The sequence below is a fragment of the Rattus rattus genome, chromosome 1 (assembly GCF_011064425.1).
Source record: "Rattus rattus isolate New Zealand chromosome 1, Rrattus_CSIRO_v1, whole genome shotgun sequence".
Lineage (NCBI taxonomy): Eukaryota > Metazoa > Chordata > Mammalia > Rodentia > Muridae > Rattus > Rattus rattus.
The window spans coordinates 28,834,113-28,850,901 of NC_046154.1; the positions used below are offsets into that span (position 1 = coordinate 28,834,113).

Below are 16,789 nucleotides of genomic sequence, written 5' to 3' on the forward strand. Positions count from 1 at the left end.
AAATTATGTGAGTGTAGACTTGAAGGGGAACATCGCTTTGTGAGTGGAGTCATTTAAAACTCTTAATACCTGTAGCACAAAAGATTTTGTTGTGGATCCATATAGCAAAAATTGGCTGATTTTGACACCAACATTTTCCTGTAGATGTTCTTGGTTTGGATCAGCACAAAGCAATCCATAATGTTCTTGATGATACTTCAGGGTGTGGTGATCTATCCATTACTCATGGTTCTGCCGGAAGATAAGCCGCACTGACGTCAGTACCTGCAGCCTACAGCAGACTCCAGATACAAGCTGACTGGGAGTCTGCCTCCAGCTGGCCTGACCTCTCCAGGCAAGCCCGCCAGTGTTTGTACTTTTACAGGGTACATTGCTTGCCAGGTGCTTGCTACTCTTATCTTGGGAAAGTCCATCCCTACTGATCCTTTGATAAATGCGTTCTTGTTTCTGGGTTACAGAGCCAACCATACATTTCTAAACAGTCCCTGTAAAATTGAAAGAAATACAGTTAAGTTTGTACTTTCTACAATCTGAAATTAATTTTTATAACAATGAACATAAAGGTTTACTTAGAGCAGTGTGGGTAGGGGAAAGATTTCTACAATGTGGTTTGTTTGTGTTGGTTTCATTGTATAGCTTTGACTGGACTATAGTTGACTGTAGAACGCTTGGGCCTTTTGCTCCCAGAGATCCTCCTGCCTCTTGAGTGTTGATTAAACTCATGTGCCCCCGAACCTGCCTACAGTGTGCTTTCATGAGACCAGGAATGACATTCCACTAGCAGGGGCTAACGTTGCTCTTACTTGCAAAACCGAGTGGTGACCGTGAGGTGGAGGAGTAGAGTAGACAGATGTGACGACACACAGCTACAGTGAATGCAGTCAGAAGGCTAAGGCAGGAGAGCTGAGCCTCACATAAGTACTAGAGTGCCTGGTCCTTGTCTTTGGGTTTTGTGTATATGATGTGAGTATACCATGTGTTCACAGAGGCCCATGGAGGCCAGAAAGGGCACTGGATCCCCTAATACTGGAACTACACTCGGTTCGTGTGGGCGCTGGGAGCTGAACCTCAGCAGAGACCACAAGTGCTCCTAATCAGACCTTCTCCAGCCGCGTCAGTGTTGTTTCTTGAGATTTTGTCTTTGGGGGCTAGAAAAAGACCTTATATTTTTATGTATGAGTGCTTTCCCTGCTTTTGTGTGTGCTTAGTGCTTGAGGAAACCAGAAAGGGGTGTCAGGTGCCCCAGAACTGGAATTAGGGACGGTTGTGAGTCTCCCTGAGTGTTCTGGAAATCAAACTTGGGTTGTCTGAAAGAACAAGTGATCTAAACTGCTGAGCTAGCTCTAGCTACAGTCTTTCCTTTCTGAAAGGGTCTCCTTTAGCCCAGGGTATCTTGGACCTCTTTATGGCTAAGGATGGCCTTGAACTCAGAGATGTTCCTGCCTCTGTCTCAGGTGCTAGGACTGCAGGCATCCACCACACCGTTTATTCAGTGCTGGAGCTTAAACCTGGGGCTTAGTCTTGAAATAAATTGAGCTGCATTGCATCCTCAGCTCTGATCTTTTTATATTTGTTTTTATCCTTTTCCTGTTTATAAAGGTATTCATCAGATAATTTCCTCATTGCAGGGTTAAAGCTCCCAAATGATCAGTATAACTAAGAGAAAATCTAGAAGCTTATTGAAGGAATCATCTGAAGTAATTACTTACCTGTTCGTATCCGATAAAGTGTGTGGACATCTGGGTTGTGTACAGCTTTGGCTCTATTTGTTGTTTGTCTTCCTGAAGACATGCTTGCTTATGCTCTCCCACCTACTGAGGTGACCCATCTATGTACATGTATGCATATTGTTTGGCTTTGTGATACTAGGAATTGAACTAGGACCCCATAGAAGCCAAACAAACAGCCTACCACTGAGCTATATTCCCTCAGCCTTTAACTTTTTCTCTCTTTTTTTTTTTTTTTTTTTTTTTTTTTTTTTTGGTACTTTTTTGAGTCAACATCTCAGTTTTACTGGAAGGGCTTTTGAATGTATGATACTCAGGCCTCAGCTTCCTAAGTGGACTTGTGTGGTTTGGTTTAAAAGTACTAGGCTCTAAAATGTCCTAACTACTGAGAGAATCCACAGCCTTTGTGTTTATTATGCAAAAAAAAAAAAAAAAAAATGGGGCAGGAGAGATGGCTTAGTAGTTAAGAGGATATCGTCTCCAGAGGACCTCAGTTTAGTTCCCTGTACTCACACAGAAAGAAATGGACATGTTTGTTAGTTTTACACATTGACTAAGCAGTACACTTGGCCTCTTATGTCCTCTTTTTTTTTTTTTTTTTTTTTTGAGTAATTTAGCTCTCTTGTTGGCCTCTTGTCCTTCTGAACTTGACAATAAGGTTGCCTTTTGATCTGTACCAAGGAAGCTTGAGTGCCAGTGTTGGGAGGAGTGTGTATATAGAACCTGGATTTAAATACTTTATGTGTGAGTGGATGTTTTGCTTGCATGTACCTGTGTGTATCACGTTTAAAGGCATTAGATTGTCTAGAACTGGAGTTACAGACTTGAGCTGCTATGTGGGTCCTGAGAGCCACTTCTGTGTCCTCAGCAAGTGTTCTAACCACTGAGCCACGACCAGCCAGTAGATGATATCTATAATTTAAAAGTTCTTAACGGGGCAGTGGTGGCTCAAGCCATTAATCTCCACCCTCCAGAGGCAGGTGGATGTCTCAAGTGCAAGGCCAGCCTGGTCTACAAAGTGAGTTCCAGGACATCCAGGACTACACAGAGAAACCTTGTCTAAAAAAAAAAAGAAAGATTAAAGCTTTTCAAATCAATTACGCTTGACCTTAGGTATCTGAGAGACCTATCCTTACTTCCTTAAGTTAGTGCATGAAAATCTAGACATGGCACTTGGGAGGCTAAGGCCAGGAATTCTGCCTTGAATTGAAAGCCCATCCTCGGCTACGTAGTGAAACTTCATTTAAGGGGGTGGGTATTAGGCACAGAGGCACATGGCTGTTACTGCTTGGGATCCGGTAGGAGGATCCCAAGCAAGGGTAGCAGTAAGACCCTCCAGAGTGAGGCATTAGTGTTGTTAGGCAAGCAGTAATGAGCAAGCAGCACTGTCCGCCACGAGGATCACCTGGGGATTGTGCCTCGACTCCACCTGCCTGAGGAGTAGGTGCATCAGCCTGATCCAGACTCTTGGGTAGCATGGCCCTTTAAAAAGAGAGAGCTGGTTTCCATCCGTTCATGGGTTCCCCAAATGATTTGTTTTCTTTCTAAATGAACTTCCCCCTGGGCCCTCCCGCCATCCTCAGTTTTAATTGAAGAGACTTGCGAAGCAGAGAACACTGACTTATATGTGGAAAGCTCTTCAGCAAGGCTTGTCCTCAGCTGCTCCATCTCCTTGTTCTTCTGCTGCTGAACTTGCACCCCACTGCGTAACTGCCGCTGCCTCTCTTCCATCTCCTCCAGCTGCTCCTGCAGGGATGGCCAAGCATGTGTGAGCCAGGCAGCGAGCACTGATGTCTGCTGGTACCGCACCTGCACGCTGCACTGTGTTACTTTGTTTTCTTGATTTCTTTTCTTAAAAAGGTCTCGTTATGTATCTGGCTGGCCTCCAACTCTGATGTGCTCCACTCTGCCCCCCTCTGTACTGGGATTAAAGACATACACCACTGTCCCCCCACTGTGTCATTGAATGTAGCAGGACCGAGCACTGACAACCTTTAAACCTAGCACTTGGGAGGCAGAGGCAAGCAGATCTCTGAGTTTGAGGCCAACCTTGTCTACAGAGTTCTAGAATGGCCTGAGCTACACACAGAAACCCTGTCTCACAAAACTGAGGAACAACTGGGGGAGGGAGTTGACCTGAAGCTACATTACCAATCATTTGGCTACTTAAATCTTTTTTTCCAATTTTTAAAAAAAAAAATTTAAAGATGTATTTAATATATATAAGTACACTGTAGCTGTCTTCAGACACACCAGAAGAGGGCATCAGATCTCATTACAGATGGTTGTGAGCCTTCCATGGATGCTGGGATTTGAACTCGGGACCTCTGGAAGAACAGTCAGTACTCTTAACCGCTGAGCCATCTCTAGCCAGGTTACTTAAATCTTGACAAGGGTGAAAAGGCGAGTGGGGGCGATGGCTCAGCGGTTAAGAGCACTTGTTGCTTTTGCAGAGGACCGAGGTTTGATTCTTTGCACCCACATGACTCACAACCATTGGTAACTAGTTCTATACTCCTGAGTCCTCACCTCTCTGGGCACCAAGAATACATGAAGTGTACAAACAAACGTGCAGGCAAGGCAAAGTGAGTTCTGTTAACGAAGTGAAAAGGTATATTCAGGGGTTTGGTGTTCTTGGTGCCTTATCAGTTGTTCACATTCCTCAATTCATTACTTTCTATTTTAGGAGCATGGTAAGGTACTAACTTGTGGGTTGGAAGTTTTTTTTAAAAAGGATTTATCTGCACTTCTTAAAGTATTGAGATTCTTTAAGGTTTGAAAATCATTTTACAACTAAAGCCAAAGGTAAGCCTGAAGAGAGGGGGCTAGAGTTAGGGTTCAGCAGCAGAGCACATGTCTACACCCTAATGAGCCAGTACTGAAAGGAGAAAGGAGGAAGCCATGGTGGTACACAGGAGCACTGCGAACGTGGAAGGTAGGTAGGTCATCCTTGGTTACATCCTTTTTGGCCAGCTTGCACTACATAAAACACTGCCTGTTTTGAAAAGGAAGTATGGGATGATAGCTCGTGTGTGGTGCTGAGGACAGATACTAGTTGAGTCTTCTGGAAGTAAAGGAAGGCGGTCAGCATGTCTGCCGTGGCTGCCAGCTGGCTTGGATCCTTGAGGATTGGGGTGGGACAGCTGGGGGTGCAGCTCACGTGGCAGACTGCCTTTCTTCACAAAGCCCTGGGCTTGACCCCTAATGGTGGCATAAATTACGGGATATGCATTTTGGAGGAGGAGACAGAGTCAGGTTCCAGGCCAGCCTGAACTGTATGTGACTTTGTCTCAAATGGTCTGAACACTGGGGACACTGGGTGTTGTGTTTGGGGAAAGGGGTGTACTGTAAAAGGATGATTTCAAAAGACAGAATCAGGGGTTGGGGATTTAGCTCAGTGGTAGAGCGCTTGCCTAGCAAGCGCAAGGCCCTGGGTTCGGTCCCCAGTTCCAAAAAAAAAGAAAAGAAAAAAAAAAGATCAGTTTGGGGTATGTGCTATTATTAGAGGGTTTTTCTGATTTGAGGCAGCTTTGATACTATACTGAGGCACAGAAGTCTGTGATGCTGGACACTTGCTGAAGCTCACCTTTAACCAAAATTGTCAAAAGGTTTTGTCTTTAGTGCCCAGCCCCCTTGGGGACCACAGAGATGTGGCCTTACCACCTAAGAATGTGGCATTTGAGGGGAGGCATTACTGCCCCGGTTTTCTTTTTTTTAAGATTTATTTATTTATTCTAAGTATACTGTAGCTGTCTTCGGATCGCACAAAACAAAAACCCAAACCAACCATCAAGCCATCTCTCCAGTTAGCACCCTTTCCCCTTCTATTTTTAAAGATTGATTTATTAATGTATGTGAGTACACCGTTAACCTTTTCAGACACACCAGAAGACATCAGATCCCATTACAGATGTTGTGAGCCACCATGTGGTTGCTGGGATTTGAACTCAGGACCTCTGGAAGAGTAGTCAGTGCTCCTAACCACTGTGCCATCCCTCCAGCCCGCTGCCCCAGTTTTGATTAAGGTACAAAGTACATAAGTGGGGACAATGCTGCACAGTACAGGAAAACAGCATGATAATGCTTGCCTGTAATCCCAGAACTCTACTCAGTCTGTGTGTCATCCTTTGCCACACAGAGTTAAGAGGCCAGCCTGGAGTCTATGAGACCCTATCTCAAAAGAGAAAACAAAATTTTAAAAATTTTTAAAAAATCGCTTGACGTGATGACACCCACTTTTAATCCCAGCAGATTTCTGAGTCCAAGACTACCTTGCTCCACATAGTTCCAGGACAGAGCTATGTGGAGGATCACTTTAAAAAGTAAAGTATTCTTTGGGGAAATTGCTTAGTCACTAAAGTGCTGGCCACATGATAAGAGAACCTCAGTTAATCCCCAGAGTCCATGGGGGAAAACACTGGTGACATGCTCACACGGGTAATTCAGAAACAGCTCTCTAGCTGGTCTAGCTGAGTCAGTCAACCATCTCCAGGCCCATAAGGACGGTCTTAAGGAGCTAGGTGGAGCCAGCATCTCTAAGGGAACCCGGGCAGGTGAATGGAAGAAGCCACCTCCTGAGTCATAGTGAATTCCTAGCTAACCAAGGCTAAGTAGAACCTGTTATTTTTTTTTTTTTTGGTTCTTTTTTTTTTTTTTTGGAGCTGGGGATCGAACCCAGGGCCTTGCGCTTCCTAGGCAAGCGCTCTACCACTGAGCTAAATCCCCAACCCGTAGAACCTGTTATTAAAGAGGGCAGGAGGGCTGGAGAGATGGCTCAGCGGTTAAGAGCACCTGACTGCTCTTCCAGAGGTCATGAGTTCAATTCCCAGCAACCACATGGTGGCTCACAACCATCTGTAAAGAGATCCGATGCCCTCTTCTGGTGTATCTGAAGACAGCTACAGTGTTTTTTTTTTTTTTTTTTTTTTTTTTTTTTTTCGGAGCTGGGGACCAAACCCAGGGCCTTATGCAATCTTTTAAAAAAAAAAAAAAAAGAGGGCAGGAGGTGGGGGCTGAGAGGTATCAGGAATCACATGATGGCTTACAAACATCTGTAGTGGGATCAGATGACTTCTGGTGTGTCTGAAGAGGTAACAGTGTACTCATATACATTAATAAATCAGTCTTAAAAATAGAGGGGGAGGGCTGGAGAGATGGTTCAGCGGTTAAGAGCACTGACTGCTCTTCCAGAGGTCCTGAGTTCAATTCCCAGCAACCACATGGTGGCTCACAACCATCTGAAGTGAGATCAGATGCCCTTTCCTGGGGCAGCTGAAGACAGCTACAGTGTACTTGTATATAATAAACCTTTAAAGAGAATAGAAGGGAAAAGGGTGTTAACTGGAGTGGTGGCTTGATGTTTGGGTTGGTTGGTTTGGGTTTTTGTTTTGTGGGTTTTTGGTTGGTTGGTTGGTTGGTTGGTTGGTTGGTTGGTTGTGAGACAGGGTTTCTCTGTATTCCTTACTGTTCTAGAACTCACTTTGGAGGCCAGGAATCCAAGAAATCTACCTGCCTTTGCCTCCTGAGTGCTGGGATTTAAGGCATGTGCTGCCACTATCCCTTAAACACCAAGATGGCTCAATGTTTAAAGCAGGACCCACAAGCAGCTGTGCCTCCAGTTCCAAGGGATCTTACGCTGCCTTCTGGTCCCTTGGTACACAAACATACATACAGGCAAAACACCCATGCACACAGGATTTAAAAATTAAATTTAAAAAAAAAATCACACAGGGGCTGGGGATTTAGCTCAGTGGTAGAGCGCTTACCTAGGAAGCGCAAGGCCCTGGGTTCGGTCCCCAGCTCGAAAAAAAGAACCAAAAAAAAAAAAAAAAAAAAAAAAAAAAAAATCACACAATGCTCTTGCAGGGAATCCGGTTCAGTTCCCAGCCTTCACCTCAGCAAACTCATAACTGCTGGTAACTGCATCTCCCAGGAATCCAATGTCTGACATCTGTGCTTGTATGTACCAATGTGCATGTATACCCACCAAGACTTACACACTTACAATTAATAAAAATAATTTTAAAAAATTCTAAGACTAAGCCAGGTACAGTGGTGCAGGCCTTTAACCCTGGCACTCAGGAGGCAGAGGCAGATGAATTCAAGGCTGACCTGGTTAGTCTACAAAGCCAGAAATATAATAAATGCCAGGTCTGCTTCCAAAGGAAAATGTCAGCTGTTAAACAATGAAAGGGAGGGGTTGGGGATTTAGCTCAGTGGTAGAGCGCTTGCCTAGCAAGCGCAAGGCCCTGGGTTGGATCCCCAGCTCCGAAAAAAAAAAGAAAAAAAGAAAAAAGAAAACAATGAAAAGGGAAAGGAGGGGGCTGGAGAGATGGCTCAGTGGTTAAGAGCACTGACTGCTCTTCCAGAGGTCCTGAGTTCAATTCCCAGCAACCACATGGTGCCTCACAACCATCCATAATGAGATCTGATGACCTCGTCTGCTGTGTCCGAAGACAGCTACAGAGTACTCAGATACATGAAATAAATAAAATAAATCTTTAAAAAGAAAAAAGCCCTATCCTAAGAACAGACTTGTACCACAGTTAGGCTCCCAAGTCCTTTTTTGTAGCCCTGACTGATCTGTCTTAGGGTGTGTTTAACTGAGATCGGTGTTCATATGGTTTGTGTGTCAATTCCTGCATCCCAACAACAGAAGCTGGTAATCCTAGAGGTTAGAGCAGCAGGATCAGGAGTTCCAGACTAGCCTGAATACATAACAAATCCCTGCTTTAAAAGAATTAAATGGACCAGGCCACAGTGATGGCGGTGGTGCACACCTTTGACCCCAGCATTCAGGAGCAGAGGCAGGCAGATCTCTGAGTTTAAGGCCAGCCTGGTCCCTGGTCCACAGAGTGAGTTCTAGAATGACCAAGGGCACACAGAGAAACCTTGTCTACAAAAGAAAAATGTATACAGAAGCAGGTGGTTCTCTGAGGGTTTGAGGTCAGCCTGATCTACATAGTTCCAGGTTAGACTATAGAGAGAGACCCTGGCTCAAAAATAAAGAGTATGTAGGTATCAGCCTGGTACTACTGCAACAGCTTTGCAAACAATAGCTAGCTCGTTCTATACAACCCTGTGGACTGGCTATGAATCCCATTTTTTAAAAAATAATATGAATTTATCTGTACCTCAGTGTATATATATGCACCATGGGCATGCAGTAACTAGGAAAGTCAGGAGAAGTCATGAGGCCCTTGGAGCTGGAGTTAACAGGAATGTTGCAGGATATTTGGTCACACTGTAAACCCTAAGATTGTGTTATATACCGGGAAAAAAAAAAAATTGGTTTTTGGGCTGGAGAGATGGCTCAGCAGTTAAGAGTACTGGCTGTTCTTCCAGAGGTCCCGAGTTCAATTCCCAGCAACCACATGTTGGCTCACAACCATCTGTAATGGGATCCGATGCCCTCTTCTGGTGTGTCTGAAGACAGCTACAGTGTACTCATGAATAAAATAAATAGATCATAAAAAAAAAAATAAAACCCACAAAAACAAAAAAGCCTGTTTTTAATTGTGGTGCTCCCCTCAGCACCCTCTGGCTGGAATACAGACCTGCCCTTAGTACGCACCTTTAATCCCCAACAATGAAGGCAAAAGTTAGTTTGTAGAAGGAAGCACCCATGTTTGAAAGTGATGGCTATTTGAGTGGTAGAAAAAGTGACAAATCTCTCCCTAATTTATTCAGATCTCCTAGTCGGTCTTTTGTTACCGAAGTCACGAGCCAGGTAGTCACGAGCCAGGGTCTCCCACTGTGCTTCCCAGTTATTTTCTACCTGGAGACTTGGGTATATAAGTGGTGAATAAAGCTACAGGAGACTCTCACTATTCCTCCTCACTCTCACTCTTCTTCCTCACTCTCACTCTTCTTCCTCACTCTCACTCTTCCTTCCACTCTTCCCCTCTTTCTCTTTTTCTCTCCCTCTCTCTCCCTCCCTCTCCCTCTCCTGGCTTGACACGAAAAAAAAAAAAAAAAAAAAAAGAAAAAGTGACAAATCAAAGAAAGATTTGACAGAATGAGTGAGACATAGGATCTGCCCAACTCTCATGAGGAGAGAGGAAAGGGAAGCTACTTAAGAGAGCAATGCAGAGACAGAAAAAAGAGAAGGAGGAGACAATTTTACCAGGACAATTACAGACAGGTTTCAGAGAGAACAAGCTAGACACGGGTGAAGACAGAATGAGACAGAAGGAGAAGTAGTCAGAAGATTAGAACAGATTGACAAGAGTTTGAAGCCAAGTAGAGCAATTCAGTCAGAAGCTCAGAGAAGCCAGATTGAATCAGTCAGCTTGGAGAGGAGTTTGAGCCACCGCAGTTGAGTTGAACCAGCCAGCCATAGTTCAGAAAGAACTAGGAAGGGTGAGCTTATTCAGCAGTAAGTCTCAGAGGCTGAAAACATTGTGGGCCTAGATAAGATTGTACAGAGGCTGGAAGCTCTCGGGACTAGGCCTGGGTTAGCAGATAGATGCAGTAGGCCTCCCAGAGACATTTACTACAGGCAAATAGAAACAATATTTACACAGGGAGGTGTAAACTGCCCTACATCTCTTCAGGAAATGAATGACCTCTGCAAAAGCAATCTCTCCAACCCCGGAAGTCCCATTTCCTCTGCCTCTTAGCCTCTTGGTTAAAATCAGGTATGTTCCCATTTTACCTGTGAGGAAGCAGGGCCAGGATTGGCCTTGTCTCCAAGCTCACATTCCTCATTCCTCTGCTACTTTCCTTAGACAGATTCTTGTGACCTCTCTGTGAAACCCGAGAAGGCCAAACCACCAAAGTGCTTGGCACTCTGCCGTTAGAGAATGTAGACATTTACACTTTCTAAATATATGTTTACAAAAAACAAAAGCATGGATATAAGGGGGTGGGGGCTTGCTGGAAAGAGGGAGGGGTTGGCAGAGGTTGGGGAACGAAGAGTAGGAAGGTTGGCTGTGATCAGAATATATCACATACAGGTATGAAATCGACAAAAGAACTTTTTTAGCGTATTTGGAGTGGAGGGGGAGGGGGTCTGTGACTTTAGTGAAAACTTGGACAGGGAAGATGGCTCAGCAGTTTGAATACTTGGCACAGATGCATGAAGGCATAAGTTCAAATCCCCAGAAGTTTCAAACAAGCTCAAATGTGATCACATCACGCACAGGTCTTTGGTCCTCATACTGTGGGCAGAAAGGAATAGACCAGCTACTGGCATAGCTCCATGCTGTTAGAGACCTCTCACTGATAGAGGGTCGAGAGTGACAGAGCAGGGCACCTAGTCAGCATGTACAGTTGAATGTATTTACACACACACACACACACACACACACACACACACACACACACACACATCACTGATGTAAAACCATTCCCATTACCCACTCCAGCCCTTCCTGTGTCCTCATTCCTTGCAGCTCGGTCATACTGAGCTCACTTTCTGTGCACTCTGATGAGCTGTCCGCTCTGCCCGGAATACTTTAGCCTAACCGGTCAGTGAACTCATTCGAGACCCAAACGAAACATATTGTGGAGGCAGGGAAAGAGCATGCTCTACAGCACGCAGGGTTACATGCGCGGCCATTGCTCTGGAACTACAGAACGCTGGACCGACCCTTCTCTGTCTCCCCTCTCTGCACACCTTTCAAACGTTTCCTATCCTGCAGAGGTATAAAGTAAACTGAACTCTGTACAGAGCTTGCTTTTACATATTAGCGAGTTATTCTGCTGCAGTCCCCTTGTTTCCCTAGGCAGGAATGAGCACATATGAGGGGCTAATTCCTCAGATGCTTCTGGGCTTAGCACATTGAAGACTATCCACTGAGTCTAAGACGTTCATATTTATCCATCTCAAATCAGTCCACCTTTTTTTTTTCTCTTTTCTTCCTTCCTTCCCCGCATGGAGTTCACTGTACACACCAACCTTAAATTCAGAGCTCCACCTTCCTGGATGCTTGTGTTAAGGTGCACACCACCATGTCAGGCCTTTCTTTTTGTGTGTGTGCAGTGCGGGGGTCAAACCCAGGGCCTTGTGCACGCTAAGCAAGCAGCCTAGCACTGAGCTACATCCTCAGCTCAGGAAGCTTCATTAACGTCAGTGATGTTGGATTTTATGAAAACGTTCATTCTGTCTGGCATCCCTCCCAGAATGCGAACTCTGAGAACAGCAACACCTCATCCCTGACAATTTCCTGTCTTTTCGTGCCAGCACCTTAGCCTCAATTATACTGGACACGTAGAAACTGTGAATGGATGGATGATGAAGGTGGTGGTATCGACAAACGGACTCCAAGAGGGCAGGCGCAACCTAAGAAGCTAGAAGCTGCCTTGAAAAGTAACCAGAATGAGATACAGTGAGTCACCAGCAAATGCCACTTAGGAGCCCTTTCAGAAGAAAAGAACTTGGATAGGCATGGCGATATAGGCCTTGAGACCTCAGCACTCAGGAGGCTAAGGGAGGAGAATCAAGGGTTTAAGGCCCTCTATGCTCAATATTGAGAGCCTGTCTCAAAAACAGCTCACAGAGGGCTGGGTACAGGGCACACACAGGACTGGGTACAGGGCACACACAGGACTGGGTACAGGGCACACATAGGGCTGGGTACAGGGCACACACAGGACTACAGGGCACACATAGGGCTGGGTACAGGGCACACACAGGACTGGGTACAGGGCACACAGAGGGCTGGGTACAGGGCACACAGAGGGCTGGGTACAGGGCACACACAGGACTGGGTACAGGGCACACACAGGACTGGGTACAGGCACACATAGGACTGGGTGGGGGCACACATAGGGCTGGGTACAGGGCACACATAGGGCTGGGTACAGGGCACACACAGGACTGGGTACAGGGCACACAGAGGGCTGGGTACAGGGCACACATAGGGCTGGATACAGGGCACACATAGGGCTGGGTACAGGGCACACATAGGGCTGGGTACAGGGCACACAGAGGGCTGGGTACAGGGTACACAGAGGGCTGGGTACAGGGCACACATAGAGTTGGATGTGTGCTTTTTACAGGGCCTTTGCAGAGGTCCAGAATTCGATTGATCCCCATTAGGCAGCTCTCAACCACATCCGAGTTCAGCTTCTGTGGACCCCATGCCTCTAGCCGCTGAGGACACCAGTGCTCATGTGCGCTCACCCAAATGATACACAGGATTAGAAATAAACTCTGCCAATGGAGGAGTTAGAGAAAGGACTGAAGAAGCTGAGGGGGTTTGCAACCCCATAGGAAGAACAACATCGACCATCCAGGACCCCCCCACCCAGAGCTCCCAGGGACTAAACCACCAACCAAAGAGTACACATGGGGGAACCCATGGCTCCAGCTGCATATGTAGCAGAGGATGGCCTTGTCGGGCATCAGTGGGAGGACAGGCCCTTGGTCTTCTGAAGGTTTGATGCCCCAGTGTAGGGGAAAGTCAGGGCAAGGAGGTGGGAAGGAGTGGGTGGGTGGGTGACGGAGCACCCTCAAAGAAGCAGGGAGAGGGGGGATAGGATATCGGGTTTCTGGAGGGGAAACTGTAAAAGGGGATAACAGTTAAAATATAAATTAAAAAATACAAAATATAAAAAAAGAAAAAAAGAAATTGACTTGTTGGCCTGGAGAGATGGCTCAGAGGTTAAGAGACTGCTCTTCCAGAGATCCTGAGTTCAAATCCCAGCACCCACATGGTGGCTCACAACCATCTGTAATGGGATCCGATGCCCTCTTCTGATGTGTCCGAAGAGAGCAACAGTGTACTCACATGAATAACATAAATATATCTTTTAAAAACAAAACAAAAAACGAAGTGAACACAACCATTTTCAAGACTTCTCTTGAGGGAAGACAGACGACTCCAAGTTTACCTAAGGAAATAAATGTTTCGAAAACCAAAAATCCCAAGTTAGACCTGCTGAAGTATGATACTCCCAGGGTTTGGGCGGCTGAGGCAGGAGAAGGGTGAGTTAAAGGCCTGCACACAGGAGGTAGACAGAGGTAGCCGGAGCTCCTGGTCACATGTAACTCGGAGGCCAATCTGAGCCCCTTGAGACCCTGTCTGCAAATAAAACAAAACGTGGCTGTAAAAGGCCGCACGGGGAAGTTTCCTCAGTGCGCCTAGCAACGCCTAGCAACGCCTAGCAACGCCTAGCAACACTTACCGTTTGCCTGCTGTGTCCCCTAAGCCGCAGGGCAGGGACTGCAGGATAAGTAACGAGAGCCCCTGCCTTCTGCACACCCAGCCTGCAGCGCCACCGGCAAACGTCCATTCGCTCAGTATTTATCTCCTACTCTGTTCTAAAACGGGGCTAGGACCGGCTCACACCTAATCAGAAATAACTCGAGTACAATGGCGACATGCAGGAAAATGGAAAATGCCAAGAGGTTCCATCCAAACCCTGCACAGCTTCAGGGTGGAGGCCGGATCGCTGGTTCTGAGGTCACTGTGCCCAGGAGAGCACAGAATGAGCTCTTGCGTTGGGCCGCTCTAACTCTCTACAGCCAACCATGAGTCACTGCTCAGTTAAAGTCGAAAAAGGAAGCAGGGGAACACTTAGGGCTGGCCAGGCCCAACTTCGAATTCGCTGAACCTCGGTTTCATTGTCTATATATATATTAAAAATAAGAATCCAAACCAGGTATGGTAGCCCATTTTACCCTGGGAGCATAGGCCTGTAATCCCAGCCACCTGGGAGGCTGAAGCAGGAAGATCTCAAATTCAGGGCCTGCCTGAGCTACTGAGCGAGTTCAAGACTAGCCTAGACAACTTCTTCTCAAGTTAAGAGGATTATGAGTAAAGCTATGGGGAGCTTGACCAGCCTGTGTGAGGTCCTGAGCTCAGTCCCCAGAATCCACGCGCACACACACACACACACACACACACGCACACACACACACACACGCACACACCCACGCACACACACATACACAGAGAGAAAGAGTGCTATGTAAAACCACCTGTCAAATCCTAACCTGGGGAGGGGGGGGGCTGGAGAGATGGCTCAGAGGTTAAGAGCACTGACTCCTATTCCAGAGGTCCTGAGTTCAATTGCCAGCAACCACATGGTGGCTCACAACCATCTGTAATGAGATCTGATTGATGCCCTTTTCTGGTGTGTCTGAAGACAGCGACATATAATAAATAAATAAATCTTACAAAAAAAAAAAATCCTAACCCAGGCCTAACCAAGTGAAATCAATAAAGTCCAAAGGAAAAGAATGAGATGGCGGGGAGGTGGACCAGGAGGAATATGGGAGGGGGAAGGCTGTGGTCGGGATATACTGTATGAAAGAATAATAAATAAAATTAATAATAATAATAATAATAATAATAATAACAACAGAATAAATTAATGGGCCCAAAAAACAGGTTTTTCTCTAGTACCGAATGGTAAGTAACCCCTACAAAGACATTCTGAGACCTATCTGGGTGGCCGTGGTGGCGCCCACCTTTAGTCCCAACCCTCAGGAAGAAGAGGCAGGTGGATCTGGGAATTTGAGGCCAGCCTGGTCTATCGAGTGAGTTCCAGGACAGCCAGGGCTATAACCCTGTCTCCGAAGGACAAAAGAAGGACATCAGATTTCCTTTGAGCTAAAAGATGTCACTTCTGCTGGGTGTGGTGGCACAGACCTATAGTCCCAGCTGAGGCAGGAAGCCCTCCAGGCCAACCTGAACTACAATACTAAAACTGTCTCTTGCACAGCCAATGGGCCTACCCTGTACTGTAGAACCTCTTCGTCGTGTTTTTGCCTCACGAGCGTGATCTGGTCCTCCAGGTTCCTGTTCTGAAGCTGGAGCTGCCGGGCCTCTGCTTCCAGGGGTCTCAGAACCTCCCTCATCTCCTGGATCTCCGCCTGGGTGTCCTGCAGAGCTCTGGTCCCCGCCTCTTTCCTTTCCAGGAGCCGAAGCAGTTGGGGTTCATATTCGTCCTCCAGGCCCTGACGGCTTTCCGCCATGAGATTTTCAAACTGTGTCGACAGCCGTCGGCTCTCCTGGAGAAAGTGCCCGTCGCTCTGGGTCGGGGGTGCTTCTAGCTGTTGCTGCAACTGCTCCTTCTGCTTCTGATAGGCATCTCGGAGCTGGGTCAGTTCTCCAGAGAGCTGGGCGGCCCGGGTGGTCAGCGCTTCCCTGCAGTCTGCAAACTGAGCCACGTCCTGCTGGTGGCACTTCAGCTGGTATTGGTAAGCCACGCATTCCTTGGTCACCTTGAACAGCTTCTGCTTCACCGTCCGGATCTCCTCCCTGAGCCCGTCTCTCTCCAGCTCGGCCTGTGCGTGCAGCTTGTAGGCGGCCAGGATGTCCTGGTGGACCTGCTGTACCTCCTGCAGGGCCGGTTCGCGGAGCAGCACCAGCTCGTGGATAAGCCGGTCCCTCTCCTCTTCCAGCTGAGACACAGCCTGTACGCACTGCTGGAAACGGCCTTCTAGCAGCTCCAGGTCCTCCACGCTGAGGCTCTCCTCCGTGCCGGGAATCGGTTGAGCTGGACGGCTTTCCTCCGTGGTGGTCACCATTTCTCCCTCGCAAGCAGTTGGGCTCTCAGGTGGCGCCACAGGCTGCTCCGAGAATTGTACCTCCTCTGGCCTCACAGGTTCCTCCACAGACAGCGTCTCCTCTGGACTCACAAGCTCTTCCAGGTCCAGGGCCTCGTCTGGCTGCCTCGATTCGTCGATATACAGTGTCTGCTCTGGCTTCTCAAACTCTTCCTCATAGAGACTCTCTTCAAAGTCCCCCGATGCCCCCAGATAGAGAATGTCCTCTAGGTTCACACTCCCCTCCAAAGACAGAGTGGCCTCTGGGTTAAAGGTCTTGGCCTCCTTGGGGGATTCTGAGTCCTGAAGAGGAAAACTGGCCTCTGTGTGTGTATCCCTGAAAGAGAGATGTTGGGCTGTGAACGAGCAGCCGCGTGTCCTCACGGCCTCTACCCCACAGTTAGCGGAAGCAGGTTCTCTCACCTATCTGTGGCAGTTTGAATATGCTCGACCCTTGGGAAGCGGCACTACTAGAGGGTGCAGCCTTATTGGCGGAGGTGTGGACATGTTAGAGGAAGTGTGTGTCACCGTAGGGTTGTGTTTTGAGGTCTCCTCCTATGCT

The 16,789-nt window shown here is 47.1% G+C and overlaps 1 protein-coding gene across 4 annotated transcripts in view; it reads right to left on the reverse strand.

Moving 5' to 3' along the window:
- The window catches only part of Sync (syncoilin, intermediate filament protein), a 23,141-nt gene continuing 6,352 nt past the window's right edge, over positions 1 to 16,789 (reverse strand). The window contains exons 2-5 of one of the 4 annotated variants that reach the window (XM_032897217.1): positions 15,415 to 16,564; positions 3,349 to 3,473; positions 3,133 to 3,209; positions 1 to 485 (exon numbers count right to left, since the gene is read on the reverse strand). In XM_032897217.1, the coding sequence (XP_032753108.1) occupies positions 475 to 485; positions 3,133 to 3,209; positions 3,349 to 3,473; positions 15,415 to 16,564 (1,363 nt within the window). In that variant the 3' untranslated portion in view covers positions 1 to 474. Of the gene's footprint in view, positions 486 to 2,870; positions 3,210 to 3,348; positions 3,474 to 15,414; positions 16,565 to 16,789 lie in introns of those variants that run through there. The other 3 variants (XM_032897225.1, XM_032897209.1, XM_032897234.1) reach the window with 3 other exon arrangements.